General features: G+C 48.2%; 5 protein-coding genes and 1 non-coding gene across 6 annotated transcripts; 2 read left to right on the top strand and 4 right to left on the bottom strand.

The window, feature by feature from the left end:
* Positions 1 to 282: 282 nt before the first annotated feature.
* DFJ58DRAFT_360423 (cytochrome P450) lies at positions 283 to 2,694 on the bottom strand. The gene is made up of 11 exons (XM_041380016.1): positions 2,286 to 2,694; positions 1,908 to 2,232; positions 1,709 to 1,857; positions 1,538 to 1,653; positions 1,357 to 1,479; positions 1,105 to 1,294; positions 967 to 1,048; positions 787 to 912; positions 721 to 731; positions 528 to 657; positions 283 to 473 (listed from the first exon to the last, which is right to left on the bottom strand). Exons 1-11 carry the CDS (start codon positions 2,488 to 2,490, stop codon positions 392 to 394), a joined length of 1,539 nt encoding a protein of 512 aa, XP_041244217.1. The 5' UTR covers positions 2,491 to 2,694; the 3' UTR covers positions 283 to 391.
* A 1,616-nt stretch (positions 2,695 to 4,310) lies between these two features.
* On the bottom strand, positions 4,311 to 6,532 carry DFJ58DRAFT_745549 (cytochrome P450; the record flags this gene model as incomplete). Its single annotated transcript, XM_041387400.1, has 12 exons — positions 4,311 to 4,553; positions 4,608 to 4,737; positions 4,791 to 4,801; positions 4,852 to 4,977; positions 5,032 to 5,113; positions 5,169 to 5,201; positions 5,239 to 5,359; positions 5,411 to 5,533; positions 5,583 to 5,698; positions 5,754 to 5,902; positions 5,953 to 6,277; positions 6,331 to 6,532. 12 exons carry the CDS (start codon positions 6,530 to 6,532, stop codon positions 4,472 to 4,474), a joined length of 1,500 nt encoding a protein of 499 aa, XP_041244216.1. The 3' UTR covers positions 4,311 to 4,471.
* Positions 6,533 to 8,499: 1,967 nt separating this feature from the next.
* Positions 8,500 to 10,673, bottom strand: DFJ58DRAFT_745548 (cytochrome P450; the record flags this gene model as incomplete). The annotated part of the gene is made up of 11 exons (XM_041387399.1): positions 8,500 to 8,672; positions 8,727 to 8,856; positions 8,920 to 8,930; positions 8,988 to 9,113; positions 9,173 to 9,254; positions 9,311 to 9,500; positions 9,552 to 9,674; positions 9,724 to 9,839; positions 9,895 to 10,043; positions 10,094 to 10,418; positions 10,472 to 10,673. The coding sequence occupies 11 exons, from the start codon at positions 10,671 to 10,673 to the stop codon at positions 8,591 to 8,593; spliced, it is 1,536 nt and encodes a 511-aa protein (XP_041244215.1). The 3' UTR covers positions 8,500 to 8,590.
* A 1,442-nt stretch (positions 10,674 to 12,115) lies between these two features.
* Positions 12,116 to 12,205, top strand: DFJ58DRAFT_t91. The gene has a single exon. It is a non-coding gene; the product is annotated as a tRNA-Ser (tRNA).
* Positions 12,206 to 14,280: 2,075 nt separating this feature from the next.
* Positions 14,281 to 17,017, top strand: DFJ58DRAFT_360311 (WD40-repeat-containing domain protein). Its single transcript, XM_041380015.1, has 8 exons — positions 14,281 to 15,480; positions 15,542 to 15,592; positions 15,655 to 15,732; positions 15,792 to 15,962; positions 16,021 to 16,176; positions 16,243 to 16,350; positions 16,405 to 16,554; positions 16,614 to 17,017. The coding sequence occupies exons 1-8, from the start codon at positions 14,512 to 14,514 to the stop codon at positions 16,905 to 16,907; spliced, it is 1,977 nt and encodes a 658-aa protein (XP_041244214.1). The 5' UTR covers positions 14,281 to 14,511; the 3' UTR covers positions 16,908 to 17,017.
* Positions 17,018 to 19,508: 2,491 nt separating this feature from the next.
* On the bottom strand, positions 19,509 to 20,758 carry DFJ58DRAFT_702957 (uncharacterized protein; the record flags this gene model as incomplete). Its single annotated transcript, XM_041383640.1, has 4 exons — positions 20,451 to 20,758; positions 20,352 to 20,405; positions 20,182 to 20,301; positions 19,509 to 20,127 (listed from the first exon to the last, which is right to left on the bottom strand). The coding sequence occupies exons 1-4, from the start codon at positions 20,747 to 20,749 to the stop codon at positions 19,509 to 19,511; spliced, it is 1,092 nt and encodes a 363-aa protein (XP_041244213.1). The 5' UTR covers positions 20,750 to 20,758.
* Between the last annotated feature and the right edge of the window lie 1,000 nt (positions 20,759 to 21,758).

Here is a 21,758-nt window from a genome sequence, read left to right as displayed (position 1 = left end):
GACGTATCATGATGAGGATGGGGAAGTGAACTACACCAACTCGATCTAGTTCTGAGGTTCGAGTTGAAACAAATTGGTCATTTTCGAAGCGAGCCGAGCTCAACTCAGTCTTACCTCGTGTTAATACTGGCTAATATAGATTATCCACCGAAGCTTCAGCCTTAGCCTAGGACCAGCAAGACATTTCAGGCCCCGTGAACATGCAAAGCTGCAGAACGAGATGTGGAATATCGAGTTAACGTTCAGTGTGTCCACAAAACTCGCGGAAGCAGATGATTCCCTGTGCGAACTCTAAGAATCATATTGCACAACTCCTGAGTGTACTATACAAATTACAACGCATGCTAAGTGTGTGATCCCCGCGTGTTTCTCCAGTCTCACCATCATGAGCTTAGTAATTAGCGTCTTGTTCAACGAGCCCATGGGCAGTTGCAGAGCGAGGCTTGATGGAGCACTTGAAGAGTTTGGGGTGGCTTGGAGTGTGTCAATCCAGACCAGCACCGGACGTGACAAGATATGCGACATACCTGACCGTACCTTGCAAGGGTTCAACCTCGGGGGTGATCTCAACACCATTCTCGACAACCTTTGAAATATCAAACACGGCCAATGTCATCACAGTGGATATCCAAATGGAAGCATCAGCAAGGTGGAGACCTGTACATCAAAAGCAAGCAAATATCAGAATACTGTTAATTAACTGATGCGAGTTGGACACACCTGGGCAAATACTGTGGAGCAGAAAGTTAGCATTCCGATCAAGTTCAGAACCAACTTTATAATTACCGTCTACCAAAGCCGAAGCACATTGTGCGGGGCTCCATCTCAGGTTCCTTTCCATTCTTAGCCAAGAAGCGTTCAGGATTGAATTGCTCGGGATTAGCATATGTCCGTGGATTGTTGAGCATGAACCTGTCGTAATCTAGATCATTACATTCTGTTCATCAATCGAAGGGGAGCACCAACCAAATGTTAGGCATCACTAAGGAGCCTTTTGGAATATAGTACCCATCATGGATATCGTCCTCACTTACACAGTGGGGAAAACCTGCCATTGAGATACCCGAGGTCAAATAAATAATGTCATGAACGATATCCCCATACCGGTGGGAACGACAACGTTCCAGCGGAGAACTTCTTTGACAAGCGCCTCAGCGTAGGGGAGGGAGTCGCGGTCGGCGAAGGTGGGAAGACGATCAGGACCGACAACCGCATCTATCTCAGCCTGGGCTTTCTTCTGCACATCAGGAAAAAGCGTCATAGCCAGAAAAAGCGAATATATTGCAGAAACAGTCTGAGGAAATAAGTTTGGTACTCTCAGAAGATGTCGATTAATGGATGTAGGGAGGGACTAACCGTGTCGGAACCACCGGCGTACAGGTTAAAAGCAGACCACTTCACGGCATGGTCTTCTTCCGCAGACACATCACTGCCTTGTAAGAGATTCGAGGTCAATGACACAGGGGCGGTGCCAGCAACCTGCAAATTTTGATCTTCAATGCATGATCGCCAAACTGCAAAACTGTAAAACGGTCACCATCTGATCCTTCACGAACTTGTGGGGTGCAGACACCATCTCTTCGAGGGTCTCACGCCATTCACGTGCCAAGTGCTTGAAGCCAGCACCGGGGAACCACGCAGGGACCTTTGCCACTGAAATAGTAAGGTCATCGGAAGCAAACGCAAACGGCGGAATAACATAGCTTACAGAATGGTAGAATGTCAACCATAAAGGCACCGGGAGCCGTGGCCTGCGAGGCATTGGCTACAACGCGCTCTGCAAGGTCAATGAAGGGATCATTGTTCTCTTTCACTTCGTAACCATGAGAGAGGCGCAAAATGATTGCGCCAGTGGTGCTATAGTAAAAATTCAAGATCATATCTTTTCGAGGATACATAATACATACTGTCGGACATGTTCCTGCAGTTGGTCGGGATTCGCAAGCAAACGCTTCAGGAATCGACGAGTCTCAACCTCCTCGATCTCGTTGTATACGTCCACTGCGGTGCGACTGCCGATGACGCGATGTAAGTTCTTACGTTGCCGGCGAAAACGGTCACCATAAGGAAGGAAAGCTACACAGTCCTTGAATCCAGCAAGTTCGCCAGCCATAGGAAGAACAGGACGGTCAGAATACAAAGTGCTTTTACTGTCCATCATTTCCAATGCAGTCTTGACAGAGTTTAACACAATTATGTGCCGACCCAGAACCTCGATATGCGTGATATCACCTACAGATGAGACTTATGAAAATGCATGATTTTGAAAAAAGGAAGACACTCACCGTACTTCTGACCCCACTCAGTAAATGTAAGCCAGGGCTTGATGCGAGGCATATCTAAAACATTGCCAATGAGAGGCCATCCCCGGGGACCAGGTGGATATGGTGCAGGATTCTTCTTGATGACCACCTGCTTTACCAGATAGTAGAGTCCGACACCGGTAAGGCATAATAAGTCCAACCAAGCAACATCGGTGATTGTCAACATGGTCTACTACTAGCAGAGGATGAGGAACTCAACGGGGATGCAGACCGAATTGACCAGATAAATAGATATCTTGTACTTAATTCATTGGAAGGACACGTCACACGGGAGTTCTGTTGGAAATTAGGGGTTCGCTGTGCGAACTTATGACCTGGCGGCCAAGAGGTACCCGCGAGTCGGGAGGAAGTGTACGTGAGGCCGGATGAGCGGCGATCATGTATCCCCGAACACCCTGGGCATAGTACAGACGAGCATATACAACTTTTAGATTTTAAAAAATCATTTTGTCTTCTGAGAGCTGGTGCCACTGCTGCACATGATGCTGTAGAACCAATCTGCCTCAGGAGCATCAAGCAAACCAAAATGAAACCATCGAAAACTAAATCAGCCGCGGTGATAGAAGCATGGTGAAACAAGACAAGCATACATTGATTGATTTGCAGCTATCAAAGCTGCATTGGACCATTTCTCCAGATTTCGGCCCTCGACACCAACAACTTATTTCATGTTGTGGGTCCAGGGTCATCAAGCTGAGTGTCTGCATTTGGAATAACATGATTCTTCATTTGAAGCGAGCTAAGACATGCTGCCGAGGTGATGGTCAGACGAAGTTTTGGTGCAGAAGGTATGACTAATAACTATCACTCGCATCAGACAGGCTGATTCAGAGTCCTAGTCAGGGCCGATAGACCGTGACACGATTAGATCGTGCCACATGGTGGACAACGGAGCGGACAATTATTCCTCCACCTCATCGTCAATGATACCAGACTGGAAATTGGATTTGGGCCATTTCCCAAGCCTGCGGTACCTCTTGGACCTTGCTTCTTTTTTTTTCGCTGGGAACTTGTCGCTCTAGTCACTAAGCCAGGTGCTTGCATAAACCAAATTTTATCGACGGGTCGCCTCATAGACGGACTGGTCCTGGAGTTACTGCATGGCACGCACCCGAGTATGCGAGACAGAAATCAATTTGCATCAGTAAATTCACGCATTCCTTAGCACGACTTATTTCGAAAATTAAATGACTTATTTTAACACTATTGTATTGCCGCGGTCTTCTCAACCTCCAGAGCACACTGTGCTCTGATTCACCACCATCAGCAAGGATCTGGGGGAGCTCATTGTCAAATTTGTTCGCTATTGTTCGGAGGGAGAGTAGGACTCGAAGGGGCTCGATAAAGGTGTGAAGCTAGTCCTTTGCAATATTTGGAGGTGCTCGGACGCAGAGAAGACTCGAGGGAACAAAAGATAGAGGCGGTGTGATTTGCTGTTGAAATCTTGCGAGTGAAGATGGTAGTTGGAGTAGGACACGCATGATGCATGGGGGGCCGAGCCATAGGAAGTGCACTGTGAAGGTATCAGTGCCGTTTCAATAGCCGAGTGACTATCTAGAAGGTTCCAAATCCTTTTAAATGTTGGAGGGAAGCTGCCAATTGCAATTAGAGATAATGATATTAGCTATTCACAGGCCTGGGGGATCATGCGTCATGATGTACGGAAGTGAACTACACTAACTTGATGAATTTGGATCGCGAGTCCGACGAATTACAACTCGATTTTTAGTTCTGAGGTTCGAGTTGAAACGAATTTGGTCATTTTTTGAAGGGAGCCAGTGACTCAGTCTCACCTCGACAACAATATTAGTAATACACGGTACTAATCAGTACTTCATGTTAATACCGGCTAATATGTATCATCCACCGAAGCTTCAAACCTTAGCCCCAGGACCAGCAGGGCATTTCAGGCCTCGTGAACATGCAAAGATCGGCGGCTGCTGGACGAGCTGAAGTGGAATATCGAAGTTAATATTATGAGTACGTGGTCTCGTGAACGTTCAGTGCGTCCACAAAACTTCCGCGGAAGTAAAAGATTCCCTGTGCGAACTCCAAGAATCATATTGAACAACTCCCGAGGGTAACAAATTACAACACATGCTAAGTGTGTTATCCCCGGCGGTTCTCCCGGCCTCACCATCGTGAACTTAGTAGTTAACGTCTTGTTCAATGAGCCTAAGGGCAGTTGCAGAGCGAGGTCTGATAGAGCACTTGAAGGGTTTGGGGTGGCTTGAAGTGTGTTAATCCAAACCAGCGCCGAACGTGACAAGAGGTGCGACATACCTCGCTGAACCTGGTAATGAATCAACCTCAGGTGTGATCTCAACGCCATGCTCGACAACCTTGGAAATGTCAAATACGGCCAGTGACATCGCAGTAGATATCCAGATGGAGGCATCAGCGAGGTGGAGGCCTGTCAATAAAAAGTTAGCGGCTTGTCTGTCAACTGACGTGAGTCGGGCACACCTGGGCAAATACTATAGAGCAAGTTAGCATTCTGCTCAAAACCCACTGTGTATATGCTTACCGTCTACCGAATCCGAAGCAGACTGTGCGAGGCTCCATTTCAGGTTCTTTTCCATCTTTAGCCAAGAAACGTTCAGGGTTGAATTGCGTGGGGTTAGCATATGTCCGTGGATCGTTGAGCATGAACCTGTCGCAATTATGAACATTACATTCTGTTCATCATTCGAAGGGGAATACTAACCAAACGTTAGGCATTACTAAGGAACCTTTTGGAATATAGTATCCATCGTGGATATCGTCCTCAGTCACACGGTGGGGGAAACCTGTCATTGAGATACCGGTCATCAAATAGTAGTGTTATGAACGAGATCCCAATACCTGTAGGAGTGACAACGTTCCAGCGGAGGATTTCTTTGACAAGGGCATCAATATAGGGGAGGGAAGTCACGGTCGGCGAAGGTGGGAAGACGATCAAAACCGACAACTGCATCTATTTCAGCCTGAGCTTTCTTCTGCACTTCAGGGAAAAGTGTCATGGCTAGAAAAAGCGAGTATAATGCAGAAACAGTCTGAGGAAATAGGTTTGGTACTCTCAGAAGATGTTGTAGGGAAGAACTAACCGTGTCGGAACCACCGCCGTACAGGGAAAGAGCAGACCATTTCACAGCGTGGTCCTCTTCCGCAGAGATATCACAGCCTTCCAGGAGATTAGAGGTGAAAGACACGGGGGCGACGCCATCAGCCTGTAAATTTAAACTTCAATACATGATCGCAGAACTGCAAACAAGTCACCATTTGATCCTTGACGAACTTGTGGGGTGCAGACACCATCTCTTCGAGGGTCTCACGCCATTCACGTGCTAAGTGCTTGAAGCCAGCACCGGGGAACCACGCAGGGACCTTTGCCACTGAAATAGTAAAGTCATCGGAAGCAAACGCAAACGTTGGAATAATTTAGCTTACAGAATGGTAAAATGTCAACCATGAAGGCACCGGGAGCTGTAGCCTGCGAGACATTGGTTACGGCGCGATTTGCAAGGCTAACGAAGGGATCATTGTTCTCTTTCACTTCGTAACCATGAGAGATGCGCAGAATGACAGCGCCAACAGTGCTACAGCAAAAATTCAAGATCATGCCATTGCGAGGATAAATAATACATACTGTCGGACATGCTCCTGCAGTTGGTCGGGTTTCGCAAGCACACGCTTCAGGAACCGGTGAGTCTCAATCTCCTCGATCACGTTGTATACGTCCACTGCAGCGCGGGTGCCAATGGCCCGATGGAAGTTCCTACGGTAACGGCGAAAACGGTCACCATAAGGAAGGAAAGGCAAAGATTCCTTCCAGCCAACAAGTTCGCCAGCCATAGGAAGAACAGGACGGTCAGAGTATAAAGTGCTTTTACTGTCCAGCATATCCATCGCAGTCTTGACAGAGTTCAACACAACGATATGCCGGCCCAGAACCTCGATATGCGTGATACCACCTACAGAAAAGACTTCTGAAAATGCATGATTTTGGAAGAAGGGAGGCACTCACCATACTTCTGACCCCACTCAGTAAATGCGAGCCAGGGCTTGATGCGAGGCATATCTAAAACATTGCCAATGAGAGGCCACCCCCGGGGACCAGGTGGATATGGTGTAGGATTCTTCTTGATGACCACCTGCTTTACCAGATAGAGTCCGACACCGGTAAGGCATAGTAAGTCCAGCCAAGTAATGTTAGTGATTGTCAACATGGTCTATCACTAGCAGAAGATGAGGAACTCAAGAACGGGGATGTAGAGGATATCAATATCTCATATTTAACACATTGGAAGGACACGAATAGTGGTTACCGGTGCCCCCATTCCAACTCGGTCCGAGCCTTGTTCGGTTCGGGCAATGTATTTATGATATCGCCCCATCATATCCATTCGCTCTTAGTAGAGCTCCAAGGAATCACGTACTCAATCTCGGGCCAATACACTGTAAAATAACCGACACAATCTCGGATGCAGCAAGACCGGTGCTCATTATTCAATGCGACACAAGTGAGTCACTGTTAACGGCCCCTCATATGCGGGCCATGAATGCATTCAGAAAGCACCTCGATAGTCAGTGTACAAAATAACCTGTGGACTAAATCTCAACGCACAGACCGACTGATTTTGGTTAATGGATTCAGCGGCGTGATGGCTGAGTACTGCCACATTGCTCGCAAAACCTCCTCTCCATCAAAACTATTGAAATACACGCTCATTTTCTATTTCCTGTGCGAGGGACACGGAGAGCGAGCGAGCACATGCAGTGGTATTTCCAATGTGCGGTCCTGTGGCGGTAGTTGACAATGAATGATGAGATGAGGGTTGGGGTAGGATACGTATCTCTGTAGATGATCCAGGAAAGGGGAACATAGACGGCTGGAGAGCTGGGAAAAGGTTTGGAACAGAGGAGAGATTAATTGCTGTGAGAGCTTTGAAAACAATATGAACCTAGAACGATCATCCAGTCTTGTTATAATTACGGATGCACGTGAGGCAGAGCCTGGTTCAAGGAGGACGACTCTGAGATACCCGATCTGGGTGAAGGTATGCGCAGACACTGTAGTAGGCACAGGTGACGGAGCTTGAAGTCGGTGGGCGTCTAATCTGCTGCGGCAACTGCCGCGACCACTGGAACCTCCCATTGCTCACTGCTTGTCCTCCAAACCTCGGAGCCATGGAGTCGAGCGTGTGCCGAATCCTTATCCACACTCGCATTTAAAGTCACTATCTGCAGGCGGCATCATCAAGATTCACACAAGTATTTCCGGTCCGGGCAAGTCAGGTCTTCCATATACAACGACTGCCTTCTTTGTCACTAAACAATCTTTTGTATTACATTGTAGTCAGATTCCTCCACACACAATGTGATTTTTCTTTCCTCCGCACGAGTGACTGCGCAGTCGCGAGTATCATCTCAAGACGTGATCAGCCTTTCTCGGTCCTCCATGGGGTTTTGTTACCCGTCCCTTCCGAGGTCCTGACGTGTCTTGCTCGACATTGTCGCTGTCACTGAAATCTGGCCCGCGCTAAGGTGATTGTTAACTAGGACCGTTTCGAAAGTCTTGTGGAGGCAGCTACCTTGGTTTGTGGTAAACGTTCCTCTTGAATACGCTTTTTTGCGATTGAAGACAACAGCAGTTGATGCAGCTACTCTAAGAAGGACTATATTTGTATTTTGAGGAGCATCCGGCTTGGCGGCGGTGGCCAGAACTTCTCGCTCGCCCATTACCAATGACTGGCTGGGTTGCTGGGAGTGGGTTGTGGGCTGGATGGGATGCATAAACTGAGCTGCACTGTCTCGAATCGATTGGCGTGTGCATCGCTGAGCCTGCCTAGATCACGAGCTGAAGGGGGAGTGAGCTTGGCGGCATGTTAAAATTGACGACGACGTATCATGATGAGGAAAGTGAACTACACCAACTCGATCTAGTTCTGAGCCTCTGAGGTTCGAGTTGACACAGATTTGGTCATTTTCGAGGCGAGCCGAGTTGAACTCAATCTTACTTCGTGTTAATACTGGTTATTATATATTATTTCAACCTTGGTCTAGGACCAGCAAGGCATTTCAGGCCTCTTGAACATGCAAAGCTGCAGAACGAGCTGATGTGGAATATTGGGGTTGATATTCAGTGTGTCCACAAAACCCGCAGAAGCAAATGATTCCCTGTGCGAACTCTAAGATATTGCAAAACTCTTGAGTGTGCTATACAAATTACAACGCATGCTAAGTGTGTAATCCCCGCGTGTTTCTCCGGTCTCACCATCGTGAGCTCAGTAGTTGGCATCTTGTTCAATGAGCCCAAGGGCAGTTGCAGAGCGAGGCTTGATAGAACACTTGAAGGGTTTGGGGTGGCTTGGAGTGTGTCCATTCAGACCAGCGTCGGACGTGACAAGATATACGACATACCTGGCCGTACCTGGTAAGGGTTCAATTTCGGGGGTGATCTCAATACCATTCTCGACAACCTTTGAAATATCAAACACGGCCAGTGACATCGCAGTGGATATCCACATGGAGGCATCAGCAAGGTGGAGACCTATACATCGAACGCAAGCAAATGTCAGAACACTATTAGTTAATTGATGTGAGTTGGACACACCTGGGCAAATACTGCGGAGTAGAACGTTAGCATTCCGATCAGATACAGAACCAACTAATTATGCTTACCGTCTACCAAAGCCAAAGCAGACTGTGCGAGGTTCCATCTCAGGTTCTTTTCCATCCTTAGCTAGGAAGCGTTCAGGGTTGAATTGCGAGGGGTTAGCATATCTCCGTGGGTCGTTAAGCATGAACCTGTCGCAATTAAGATCATTCTGTTCATCAAATAAATACGGAAACAGGGGAGCACTAACCAGACATTGGGTATCACTAAGGAGCCTTTTGGAATATAGTGCCCATCATGGATATCGTCCTCAGTCACACAGTGGGGGAAACCTGCCAGTGAGATACGCGTTGGCAAATACATAATGTCATGAACAAGATCCACATACCGGTAGGAAAGACAACGTTCCAGCGCAGGACTTCCTTGACAAGCGCATCAGTATAGGGGAGGGAGTCGCGGTCGGCGAAGGTGGGAAGACGATCAGGACCGACAACCGAATCAATTTCAGCCTGAGCTTTCTTCTGCACATCAGGGTAAAGTGTCATAGCTAGAAAGAGCGAGTATATTGCAGAAACAGTCTGAGGAAATAGGTTTGGTACTCTCAGAAGATGTTGTAGGGAGAGACTAACCGTCTCAGAACCACCGCTGTACAGGGAAAAAGAAGACCATTTCACGGCGTTGTCCTCTTCCGCAGACACATCACTGCTTCCCAAGAGATTCGAGGTAAAAGACATAGGGGCGATGCCAGCAACCTGTAAAATTTGAATTTCGATGCACGATCGCAAACTGCAAATTGGTCACCATCTGGTCCTTGACGAGCTCGTGGGGTGCAGAAACCATCTCTTTGAGGGTCTCTCGCCATTCCCGTGCTAAGCGTTTGAAGCCAGCACCGGGGAGCCATGCGGGGACCTTTGCCACTAAAATTTTCAGGTCATCGGAAGCCAACGCAAACGTCAGAATAATATAGCTTACAGAATGGTAAGATATCAACCATATATGCACCGGGAGCAGTGGCCTGCGAGCCATGGGTTGTAACGAGGTTTGCAAGGTCAATGAAGGGATCATCGTTCTCTTTCACTTCATAACCATAAGTGATGCGCAGAATGACAGCGCCAGCAGTGCTATAGCCAAAATTCAAGATCATGTCATTGCGAGGATAAACGATACATACTGTCGGACATGCTCCTGCAGTTGGTCGGGTTTCGCAAGCACACGCTTCAGGAACCGGTGAGTCTCGACCTCCTCAATCTCATTGTATACGTCTACTGCGGCGCGACTGCCGATGACTCGATGGAAGTTCCTGCGGTACCGACGAAAACGGTCACCATAAGGAAGGAAAGGTAAAGAGTCCTTCCAGCCAACAAGTTCGCCAGCCATAGGAAGAACAGGACGGTCAGAGTATAAAGTGCTTTTACTGTCCATCATCTCCATCGCAGTCTTGACAGAGTTCAGCACAACGATATGCCGGCCCAGGACCTCGATATGTGTAATATCACCTGCAGAAATGACTTCTGAAAATGTATGACTTCTGAAGAAGGGAAGCACTTACCATACTTCCGACCCCATTTAGTAAATGTGAGCCAGGGCTTGATGCGAGGCATATCTAAAACATTGCCAATGAGAGGCCACCCCCGGGGACCAGGTGGATATGGTGTAGGATTCTTCTTGATGACCACCTGCTTTACCAGATAGAGTCCGACACCGGTAAGGCATAGTAAGTCCAGCCAAGTAATGTTAGTGATTGTCAACATGATCTACTACTATCAGAGGATGAGCAACTCAAAAATCAAAAACAGGGATGAAGAGCGAATTGATCAAATAAGAGGATATCGCTCGTATTTAACAGGAAGGACATATTCCAACTCAGTCCGAGCCTTCTTCGGTTCGGACAATGTCAGTCCCGTCAGTATTTCTGATATCGCCGCATAATAATATCCATTCGCTTGCGGGGCTCCAAGGAATCACATTTCGGGCCGACACGATCTCGGAAGTAGCAAAACCGGTGTACGTTATTCAACAGGACACGAGTCACTGTTAACAGCAAAACGCCCCCTCTTAGGCAGACCACGAATGCGTTCAGAAAGCATCTCGATAGTCAGTGTACTAAATAGCTTGTGAACTAAATTTCAACGCACAGACTAACTTCGGTTAATAGATTCAGCAGCGTGGTGGCTGAGTACTGCCACAGTGCTCGAAAAACCTCCTCTCCATCAGAATTATTGAAATACGCGCTCCTATTTTATTTCAGGCGAGCGACACGGCGAACGAGCGAACGCGTGCAGTGGTATTTGCAATGCGCGGTCCTGCGGCGGTAGTCAACGATGGTTGGAACGGAAGAGGGATTGGTCTGGGAGCTTTGATATGAACCTATAGCTAGAACGATCAGACTTGTTACGGATGCACGTGAGGCAGGGTTTCACCTCGTAAAACTTCTGCATTCAATCATGTTCGTTCTTATATGGCAAGTTCTGTGTGTAGTTTCAGTGCGAGATGTATCGATGAGGGACACTAGCTGCCAAATTGAGAGTTTGTCCAATGAAGGATTCGAGACGCTCAACAGAGGACGGTGTAATGAACTTTGGTTTCTCTCACTGAGGCGTGCTAGTATTTGTCCTCTCATACCCCAGAGCACACCACATCACTCTAATTCACCACCACCAGCAAGGATCTGGGAGAGCTCGTTGTCAAATTTGTTCGCTATTGAAGGAGGGGCTCGATAAAGGCGTGAAGCTGGTCTTCTGCAATATCTGGAGGTGCTCGGATGCGGGCGGTGTGATTGACAAATCTTGCGAGTGAAGATAGTAGTCGAAGTAGGACACACATGAGGGGCCGAGCCATAGGAAGTGAAGGTATTAGTGCGCTAGACAGATGGGATCTGATGTATCGTGGTCTTTTCTTGGGCAGCGGTCCAATTCAGCAGTACTAGTGAGGCTGGTGTATGCAAAACAAGGCGTTGCTGAATGGACTCGAAGTAGAATTCGGATTCGACAGGATAATTGATTTGGCGGACTTGACCGTCACATATACACGCTCGCATCAGTTTGTAAGCGAGAGCGCACGCGTTTTGAAGGAAGTGCAAGTTTGACGTCGTGTAGCGTTGAACGTTGAACTTTGAACAACAAATGATAGGCTTGGTTCTTCTCACGTTTAAATGCGTCCTATCCTTGATCAAACAAGAAAAAGCCTCTTATATGGCACTATGGCCGAGTGGTTAAGGCGAGAGATTCGAATCACAGATATCTCTTACGGTTCCCGTGCGCAGGTTCAAATCCTGCTGGTGTCGCTTTTTGTGCTTGCAACCACTATAAATCCTTTTATCTTGGTATTCCTGAATCTTGGAAATTGGTACCCACGCAGGGCATCACTGGGCGTGGAGCGATACATGCTGCATCGACCAGAGTAGCAACGTTGCAACGTTGAGCTCCAACGACCACCCAGTCCAGTTAACTCCATGTTCGTTTGGTATCGCCGCTCAGCACTCAGTGCCACTCACCATCGTATACCTATCAGATGTTCCTCCTTCGTCGAAGTCCGGTGCGCTCGCAAACAACGCCTGGAACACGCGAGGATGGACTGTCCAGGAATTCCTCGCTTCAAATATCGTTGTCTTCTACCAGGTAGATTGGACCCTGTATCTTAATGACTGCTTTCCCAACCATGAAGAGTCTGTCGCTATCATGCAGGAGTTGGAGGATTCTGCAGGCATAGACACACGGTCTCTTACAGCCTTCCATCCGGGCATGACAGGTGCGCAAGAGAAGGTGCAGTGGGCGGCGACGCGCGTCACCACTTGGGAGGAAGGCATCGCATACTCATCGTTTGGTATCTTTGGCGTCCAACTACCTGTCATCTATGGCGAAAAGCAAAATGCACTCGGGCAGTTCTTGCAAGAGATTGCGGCACAGTCGAGCGAGATTTCTGTCCTGGACTGGGTCGGAAAATCATCCGAGTTCAATAGCTGTCTGCTAGCCGACATTACCTCGTACAAACCTCCGTACAAACCTCTGTCATGCACGTTGTTCCTATCAGCTACTACAGACCTCGATCTTGCCGCTGTGAAGCTTTCTTCGACACTGTATAGCCAGCTTGAAAACCTGAATGCTCCCCGTTTCGCAAACCGCAGATTACATCTGCCTTGCATCGCATTTCCCGTCACAGCAGTCAGACGGAGCCGTGGCCAAGACTCAAGACAAGCTGACTCAGTTTTTGCCGGCGCGGCCCACTCGGCAGACGTTCTTGATTGTCTGCCCGTGGAATCGTCACCATCTTAAGCTGCCTGATTTGGTCAATGCGCAGAGCGTGTATGATTGGTCCGAGCTCGAATCCCCGTCAGAGGGATCGATCGGTGGGTATCCTGGAGAAGATGAACAAGGTGATACAGAGTCTCACCCGCGAGTGTTGAAGTTGGTCGTTCGGCTCGGACAGCCTTTTGGCGGGCTTTTACTGGCGCAGCAGCGTGGTAGGGAGTGCGAGAGAATTGCTTCGGATCACAATATCATCGCACGGGTCAAGGTCATGGCTGCTGTACATGATATAATGGACGTCAGGACGTTAGAGATATTGTAGATGTATGCATTTCGATGAACGGGCCCGGGTCTGATGCGTTTTCATTCATACCTTGACGGCACTTACATAGAATAATACCTCTACGCATTTTGTATGGTATGCTGTCTTACAACAAACCACCCCGATTGTAAGATCTCTCGTCTACTCACGCACCCATCAATATCGGCATGTTCCGATTATAGTCATCATGTAATTACTCACCCGTGCGTTGATAACACTGGAGCCCATCCTCGGGATCATATATATCTGAATGTATCATAGTAAGTATTGCACAGATGTCCCTCTGATTTTTGGGACTTTAAGCAGCCTCTGCTTCATGGTTATCTGGAAACCGTCTGTCCACATAGAACTTGGAGTCATGGGAAGTTTGAACAGGATCCAGGTACGTTCAGCGCCGAGGATACCACGCTCGCAGCAGGCACATACCACACCGGACCGTTACATGCATAGTCGCCTTGCACTCAGTCACCGCTCCAGATACCTGTGGCCAATCTGTCACCTTGCTTGCAAGGTCATGTGCCAGGTGGGTACGTGACTTGATACTCCACCGCAAGTCCGCATTTGCAGTATACTCCGAGCATTGCACCGAAAACGTCAACAAAGTCCTCAGTATTCCGACTCGCATTTTAACTTGCGAGCAAGACCCCCGACCCTAGTAGCCACATGTAATGGATACGGGCGCCTAGTCATCGCCCATTAACCATCTTTGACCCCGGGGCATATAGTACCTTACAAAAGATAATGATACCTGAATGCAGAAAGAGCTGTATTGCACCAAACAACCAGAAGCGTGTGAAGAATCAAGGTGTGTAACGAGTACCTAGCGGTGACATGAGTGGCAGTGATAGTTAATGATTTCGCGTTGTAATTAGCACTGCAGCCGCGGTGTGGTAGGAAGCTAAAAATTGCCCTTCAAGTCGGTTTACATGAGCAGAAATATACCCATATATTATACACGCAAGGTAACCATATCCCGAAAAAAATCCTGCTTACCGTCTATCTCTTCGTCTAGGCCAACACGCCATGTCAACAATGGGTGATGTAGCAAGAAATGTGTTGCGGACTGTGAGGGAGTCGAGGCGGATGAAACGAGGACACACAGGTGAAGTGAAGGCAGTCGTATTCTTCAAAGACAGTCGACGGGTCGTCACTTGTTCAGACGATACAACCTTGCGAATTTGGGACGTGCAGAAAGGAGCATTGGTAGGAGGGCCATTCGAAGGACACAGAGACTGGGTGCGATCATGCGCCATATCCCCGGATGACAGGCGAATTGCCAGTGGGGGAAGGGACAAGAGGATCATCATCTGGGACGTCGAGAGCAAGCAGATGGTATTTGAACCGCTGGTGGAGCATACACACTGGGTGGAGTCTGTGTGTTTCTCCCCCAATGGAAAGAGACTCGCCAGCGGGTCGCAAGACTGCACAGTTATTGTATGGAATGCTGAGACTGGTACAGTCATCACAACGCTGGACGGTCATCGTGGATCGGTATGGAGCGTGGCGTTTAGCCCAGATGGCCTAAAATTAGCATCCGGATCATCGGACTGCACCATCCGAATTTGGCACACCGTTAATGCCGAGATTCTTTTCGAGATTAACGCTCACAAAAATCCGGTTCGAAGCGTTGTGTGGTCGTCTGACGGCCAGCAACTTGTCTCTGCATCATATGGAACAGTCAAGTTCTGGAATTCGTCTAATGGGGTCCAAGATGGTTTAACTTGCACCGGTCATACTGACTGGGTCCGCTCGCTCGCCATCTCTTCTGATAACTCATTCATTGCCGCTGCCTCGGACGACAAGACTGTGCGGCTATGGAGCACAACGACCCATCAAAGCATAGGTCAGGCAATTGAACACTCCGACGGGCTTTTATGTGTTGCAATTTCTCCGGATGGAAAATGGCTTGTCAGCGGAGATAATCAAGGGAGGGTTTGGTTCTGGTCCTTGAAGAACATACTCAAGCAACAACGACTTCCTGATCGAGCTTTTGTGAGCATTTATTCCCGCCTTTTCTCTCAGTGCGCCTGTGGAGTCTAACTCAAGTTATCAGAGCACTCTGTCAAATTCGAATTTGAGCGATCTTGCTCACAGTGAAATCCAGGTATGTCCTCATCAATTACTATCCGTCCGCCTGTCCATTCACTCACATCGTTCGGCGTTTAGCCTAGCGATGGCCGCAGCACAATCAACAATCCACAAACTCATGAAGCCTCTAGCAGTAAATCTAGATTCTCATTCGACGTGAGCTGTTTGCTTTCGATACGTCTACTTGAAACGGAATATGACCATGATTCACATAGTTCCTTGCTACAAACACGACGGTTCCAAGTGCAGGATCCTTTCATACATCTGAAGAGCTACCGATCCAAGAGATCGATGACGATGGCAACCATTCTGACTCTTACGCCAATCTCTCGATTATGAAGGCGCAAATTTCCGATTGGGATAATGCACTTCAAGACGCAGACAAGGTAGGGCGCTAAGCATGCCACGACTCGTTGAACACAGGTTGACTTGTTGGTGACACAGTCCATTTCCATTCGACCCTCGTTGATGGGCTACATTTCTAAGGGCATTGCCCTATGCGGCAGTGGGCAGCTTTGGGGTGCTATGGAAGCTTTCGATCTCGCTTCCGTGTTTTCAAATCGTGATCCGATGACCATCGATCTTTTACTGTTAATCAAGGTATGTCACTCTCAGCACTATCTTCAATAGTCTTTCATACTAAGACTTCAATCTCATGTTGTGCAGGCTGTTGCGCTTTTCAATGCTAGTCACCACGACGAGGCAATCCGGCGAGTTCAAGGTCTTGCCACCGTTTGTCAACAATTAGACACACTTCCTTGTACGGTTGTTGATGTGAGCTTCGTATTAAACCTCGCGGATTTTCTCGCTCTAACATAACCTCCCCAGTCATATCTACGTGTACAGCTTGCAATAATCGACTTCCGTGATGGACGCTACAGCGAAGCCGCTGATAAACTCACGGCCAGTATTGCCACCGTAACCAGATTAGTCTTGCGCACAGCACATTTGGAACCTAGATTGAAGATATTCAAATCAGTGCGTCCTTACAAAGTCGCAGAAGTCACTTCCACGAATTGATTATGTGCGCTGGATAGCTATTCGGCTGGGACTTGGACTCGTTGTGGCAAACTGTCAACCAAACACGGTGTAACGCGTTCCTTCACGCCGGTCGACTGATCGAAGCAGTCGAATCTCATCAATACATGATAAGCATGATAAGCATGATTGACGATGTTGCGAAGGACGGTTTCCTTGATTGGTCTACCGGTAATTATTTCAGGATACCAGGCAACCGACCATCGGTACTCATAGTGGTGCTCATTAGCCTTCAAGCAAGACTGCATTGTGCGTTGTATCGCAAGGGCACAGGAGGCTGTTTCTGCGAGTGATTATGACGCTGCTGTAAAACTCTATTCGGGGGCGATTGCGCTAGATTCCTCAAGCCACTCCCTATTTGCACATCGCAGTCAGGCGAAGCTGAGACTAAACTTACACGTGGAGGCTCTTCACGACGCGGAAAAGGTCCGGATGATACTCGTGATGTGTCAAGCAATTGTGCTGATTGTGCCGATCCTTAGGTCATTGAATTCAACCCTTCGTCTTATATTGGGTACGAATTAAAGTATGCAGCGCTTCACGAAGCGCAACGCTACGATGAAGCAGTCATGGCCTTCAACATCATGCTCTCTAAGTTGGAAAACGCATCTGACCCCCAGATCAAAAGTAAGTACTAAATACCTGGTATCGACGTGAAAATTAAGTCTTTCCCTAGAGCTGCGCCAACAGTATAGCAGTCCAACTGAAGTCGAAGATGCTATTAAACGGACTGTTCAATCTTACCTGGACAGCAGTGCCCCACTTCGTCTGGTCAACACTTCCACTGGGCGTTTATGTGATCGACAGGCACAGACAAATTCCTTCAAGACGAGTACAGAGTACAAAGAGCTTCTGTCTTCATTGATAAAGCATCCGCACCTTCAAACGGAGTCCATCGAAAAAGTAGTGGAGAAGTACTTCCGTTGGGTCATGCTATCGCACAGGTGGGAAAATGAGGAGCCCCTGTTACACGACATCGAGGACAAGGTCGTGTATGATCTGGATTCAGTCGGGACCATGGTGAAGTTGCAGACATTCTGCAAAATAACTCGTGATAAGGGTTATCTTTGGGCCTGGAGCGATACGTGCTGCATCGACCAGCATAACAATTCCGAGGTCCAACGATCCGTCAACTCCATGTTTGTCTGGTATCACAACTCAGCCCTTACGATCATCTACTTGTCGGACGTCCCGCCCTCGTCGACGTCTGGCGCACTCGCAGACAGCGCCTGGAACATGCGAGGATGGACTGTCCAGGAATTTCTCGCTCCAAACATCGTTCTCTTCTTCCAAGCAGATTGGACCCTGTATCTCAATGATCGCTCTCCGAACCACAAGAAGTCTGTCGCTATCATGCAAGAGTTGAAGGATTCAACCGGCATTGATGCACTCGCCCTTGTTGCCTTCCGCCCGGGTATGACAGGTGCACGAGAGAAACTGCAATGGGCGTCGACACGTATCACGACGTTGCAGGAAGATGTCGCATACTCATTGTTTGGCATTTTTGGTGTTCACCTACCGGTCATCTACGGCGAGACGAAACAAAACGCACTCGGTCGGCTCTTGCAGGAAATCATCGCTCAGTCGGGCGAGATTTCTGTCCTGGACTGGATCGGAAAATCATCAGAGTTCAATAGTTGTCTGCCGGCTGACATTGTCGCATACAAACCTCCGCCATCCTCATCGCCATTTCTATCTGAAGATCAGATACAGACATCGGTCTTGTTGTTGCAAGATGCAATTGTTATGAAGCTTGCTTCGTCACTGTATTCCCGGCTTGGCAACCTCACCGCTCCCCGTTTCGCAAACCGCAGGCTGCACCTCCCTTGTATCGCATTTCCTGTCACAGAAATTAGACGGACTCGACGTAGTCAAGAACAGGGGACACGTCTCACTTATGAAATCAAGGCAGACGGGCTTCAAGACCTGTTGATCACCACAACCACAGAAGACAAATTGGTTACGTTCTCGCATACAAAGTCTACTCGGCAGCCATATTTGCTCGTCCGTCCGTGGAATCGTTATGATCTCGAGCTGCCTGACCTTGCAGACGATGCGCAGAGTGTGGACGGTTTGTCCGAACCGGGATCCCATTCAGATGAATCCGAGTATTCTGGAGACGACGAGCCAGTTGATTCAGAGCCTCACTCGCAAGCGTTGAGCTTGATCGTCCGCCTTGGACAGCCTTTTAGCGCACTCCTGTTAGCGCAGCAACGCGGTGGGGAGTATAAGAGGGTCGCGTCGGATCACAATATCAACGCACAAGTCAAGGACTTTACTGCTGTTCATGACATGATGGACGTCAGGACGCTAGAGATTTTGTAATTGCATTTTCTGATATGTTTTCATTCATACATTATAGTACTAGCTGCACGGAACAATACCCTGGACTTTCCTTATTCTTATTCTATCATATGTATCATATCCTGTCTTACAACAGCCAAACATACTACCACGATTGCACATCGGATTATTGCTCAGATCAGCTGAGAATGCGGCGGTGTATGTCCATCCGCTCTTCCAGTCATTATCGATGCTTATTATTATGTCCTCGTATTATGTACCTCATGTCAGCTCCTGCACACTGACGTCCATGTGGCGCCTGCGACTCGCAACACCAACAAGCACAGTCGACTCCATTACGGAGCACAAGAACATTTGGGATTGATACTTTTTGCGGAATTCATGTATTGATCGCTTCTCCCTATTGGCTGCTTCAAATCTTCAATAGTGATTATCGTGCTTCTTCTCCAGAACACCAAACCGGTGCTTGACATGGGCCAGGGGAACTGGCAGGGACAGTAACGGGTGGTGGTTCAACCACACGTTACAGGTGCCTCTTGGGAATGATGAGCAGGCTCCGCGGCTGCAGCTGACCACTTACCCCCACGTTCTCACTGTGCATGAACAAGCAGCCTAGACTCGTCCCATCTGGGACACTTGCAAGTCTTCCATAGTGCTCTGCACAGATAGCAGAACTCTGTCTTGCACCGGCAAGTCATGTGAAAACACCCCATGCTAAGCTCAATCATCTGAGCGCAGCCTGGGCAGCGGGACCATCCTGAGGCGCGGCTGAGCGTGAGTAAAACCTGAGTCTCTGCATCTGGAGTGCAGGAATGGGTGAATCTTATGTATCTCCCGCGACATTTTCCACATGTCGTCGTCTTGCATTTAGGGGACGGACATGTTAATATCTTGCTGGAATTTCCGTCGTATAATGGCCCGAGAAAACGGCTGCACGTTGATTCAACACAATAAACACGCTTGAGGGTTCCAAATTCTTGAGCTTTGAGTTCAAACTCGGTGAGAAATGCCTGCGTCAAGTGAGACCGAACTTGAGGGAGCGGAATGTTCTGATGACAACATCGAGGAGGATACAGGCGTTCGTCGTGCACTGCTGACTGGAATAGGTCTGTGATGCAGCCGATATCGAAGAAGTGATTACATGGTGCCAGAACTTCGTCTCCAAAGATAGGATCCTTACAAATCACACAGTTGTGACCGATTGCCCTGCTTATGATGTTACGTTCAGTTTAAACGTTATGCCAGTATCATAACAGGTCTCACCGAGGAGGAGTTCTAGCTGTGATAGTTTGACCCGGGTTTGGTGTAGTCCGACCACTCGATGTGGGCGTCGAAAGAAACGAGTCAACCAATTGAGTCCATATCTGTATCTGTGATCTAGTTCTGAAAGTCTCGTTAGGGACTCCAGGGGAGCGCTACACTTGCAAGCGTACTTTCCGATGTCGGGTTGGAACGCAGCATCTCGCTGTACTGCTGTTGCGGGCCTGCTTCTTGATGTTAACATTTGTGAATTCCGTAATAGGCGGCATTACCTAGGTGTAGGCTCAGCTTCCCCATTTCCGTCAACAGCAAGTCGCTGGGCAAGTGCCAGATCAGCATCGAACTCTGCAAGTTCTCGAGCATTCTGTATCAACAATCTGAAAGCAACTTCACGATCAGAACACCCCTTTCCTCGACGCTCTCTATTATCATATAGGGTCTGCAATCTCTCGACATCGGAAAGACCTAGTTCAGCGATCATACGGGTAAGATCCTCCTCATGGTTGTCTCTTTCTCTTGAACCCGGGATCGGACGTGGACCACGTAGTCGCGAGGGACCAGCGACGTTCATGGCGGCAAGAGAGAAAGAAGTTCAGAGAACCAAACCTGTGCAGCGTAATTATTTTAGTAGCCCCTAATGATATCATGTAACCCACCTGTAATTGGCTTGCGACTTTGCGCTCGGACTCCTCACATAGGTTAGGACATCCTGGCTCTGATTATACTCGCCTATCTATTGTCCACCACTGATTTCAATCACAACTTGCAATGTTGTAGTAACGAGTGGCCATCTAAATTCGCGTCTACTACTTAATTGTTTATACGATGGGACAGATGCGGGCATGTTCCATAATTCTGATTTGTCTGTTGACATATTGAAATCTTAAGCACCAGGAGTATACTTCTAGCGTGCATATGAGCGAGGAGGCCTGAAATGCGGCAACCGCTATCTCGCACCTTATCATAATTTTCGACCTTAAGAGACCTCGTTCGTCCAGTTAGACACTCAAGTGGTTGCAAGGTAATGACCATTAGATTGAGCCTTTCCCAGTGAGATCGCCGGAGAGGTAATGGAATGTTGCAAGGTCGGCCTTCGGGCGGCGGAAGCAGTAAGTTGTGCTTGGCGGGTGGCAAAACAGGGAGGGACGGGATATACCGGAGGCGAGTAAGTACATGGGCGTAGAATAAACTTGAAGGAACTATCCAAGCCAGGCACCAGATCCTTTGCTCGATAAATTTGGTCAGAATGATATGGGCGCCTATGTAGGACAGGATTTTGATTCACCGACAAGTGATGTATTACGTCACTCCTTAGTACCGCTCCTGCACCACTCACTACAGCTACTAATACTTAGCCCGCAATAGAATGACACTATAGCTTGCGGCAAGGTAGTTTATGGTTAGAGGAGGGTTAGTTGGGGGATAGGAAGCTTCGGACTCGTGGCAGCATCGGGATCCTAAACCCACTCACCAAGGGACCCTTACAGCGGTTTCCGAATTCGAATGTTTGATATGCAACACACTCCGAGTCTAACATTATGTACCGTCGGTGGGCTTCTAGTTGAAGAAGAGGTTCTTTC

The sequence above is a fragment of the Suillus subalutaceus genome (assembly GCF_016647625.1).
Source record: "Suillus subalutaceus strain FC151 chromosome Unknown DFJ58scaffold_49, whole genome shotgun sequence".
Classification (NCBI taxonomy): domain Eukaryota; kingdom Fungi; phylum Basidiomycota; class Agaricomycetes; order Boletales; family Suillaceae; genus Suillus; species Suillus subalutaceus.
The sequence above is the reverse complement of the archived record's forward strand: the minus strand, read 5'-3'. Positions and strand labels throughout refer to the sequence as shown.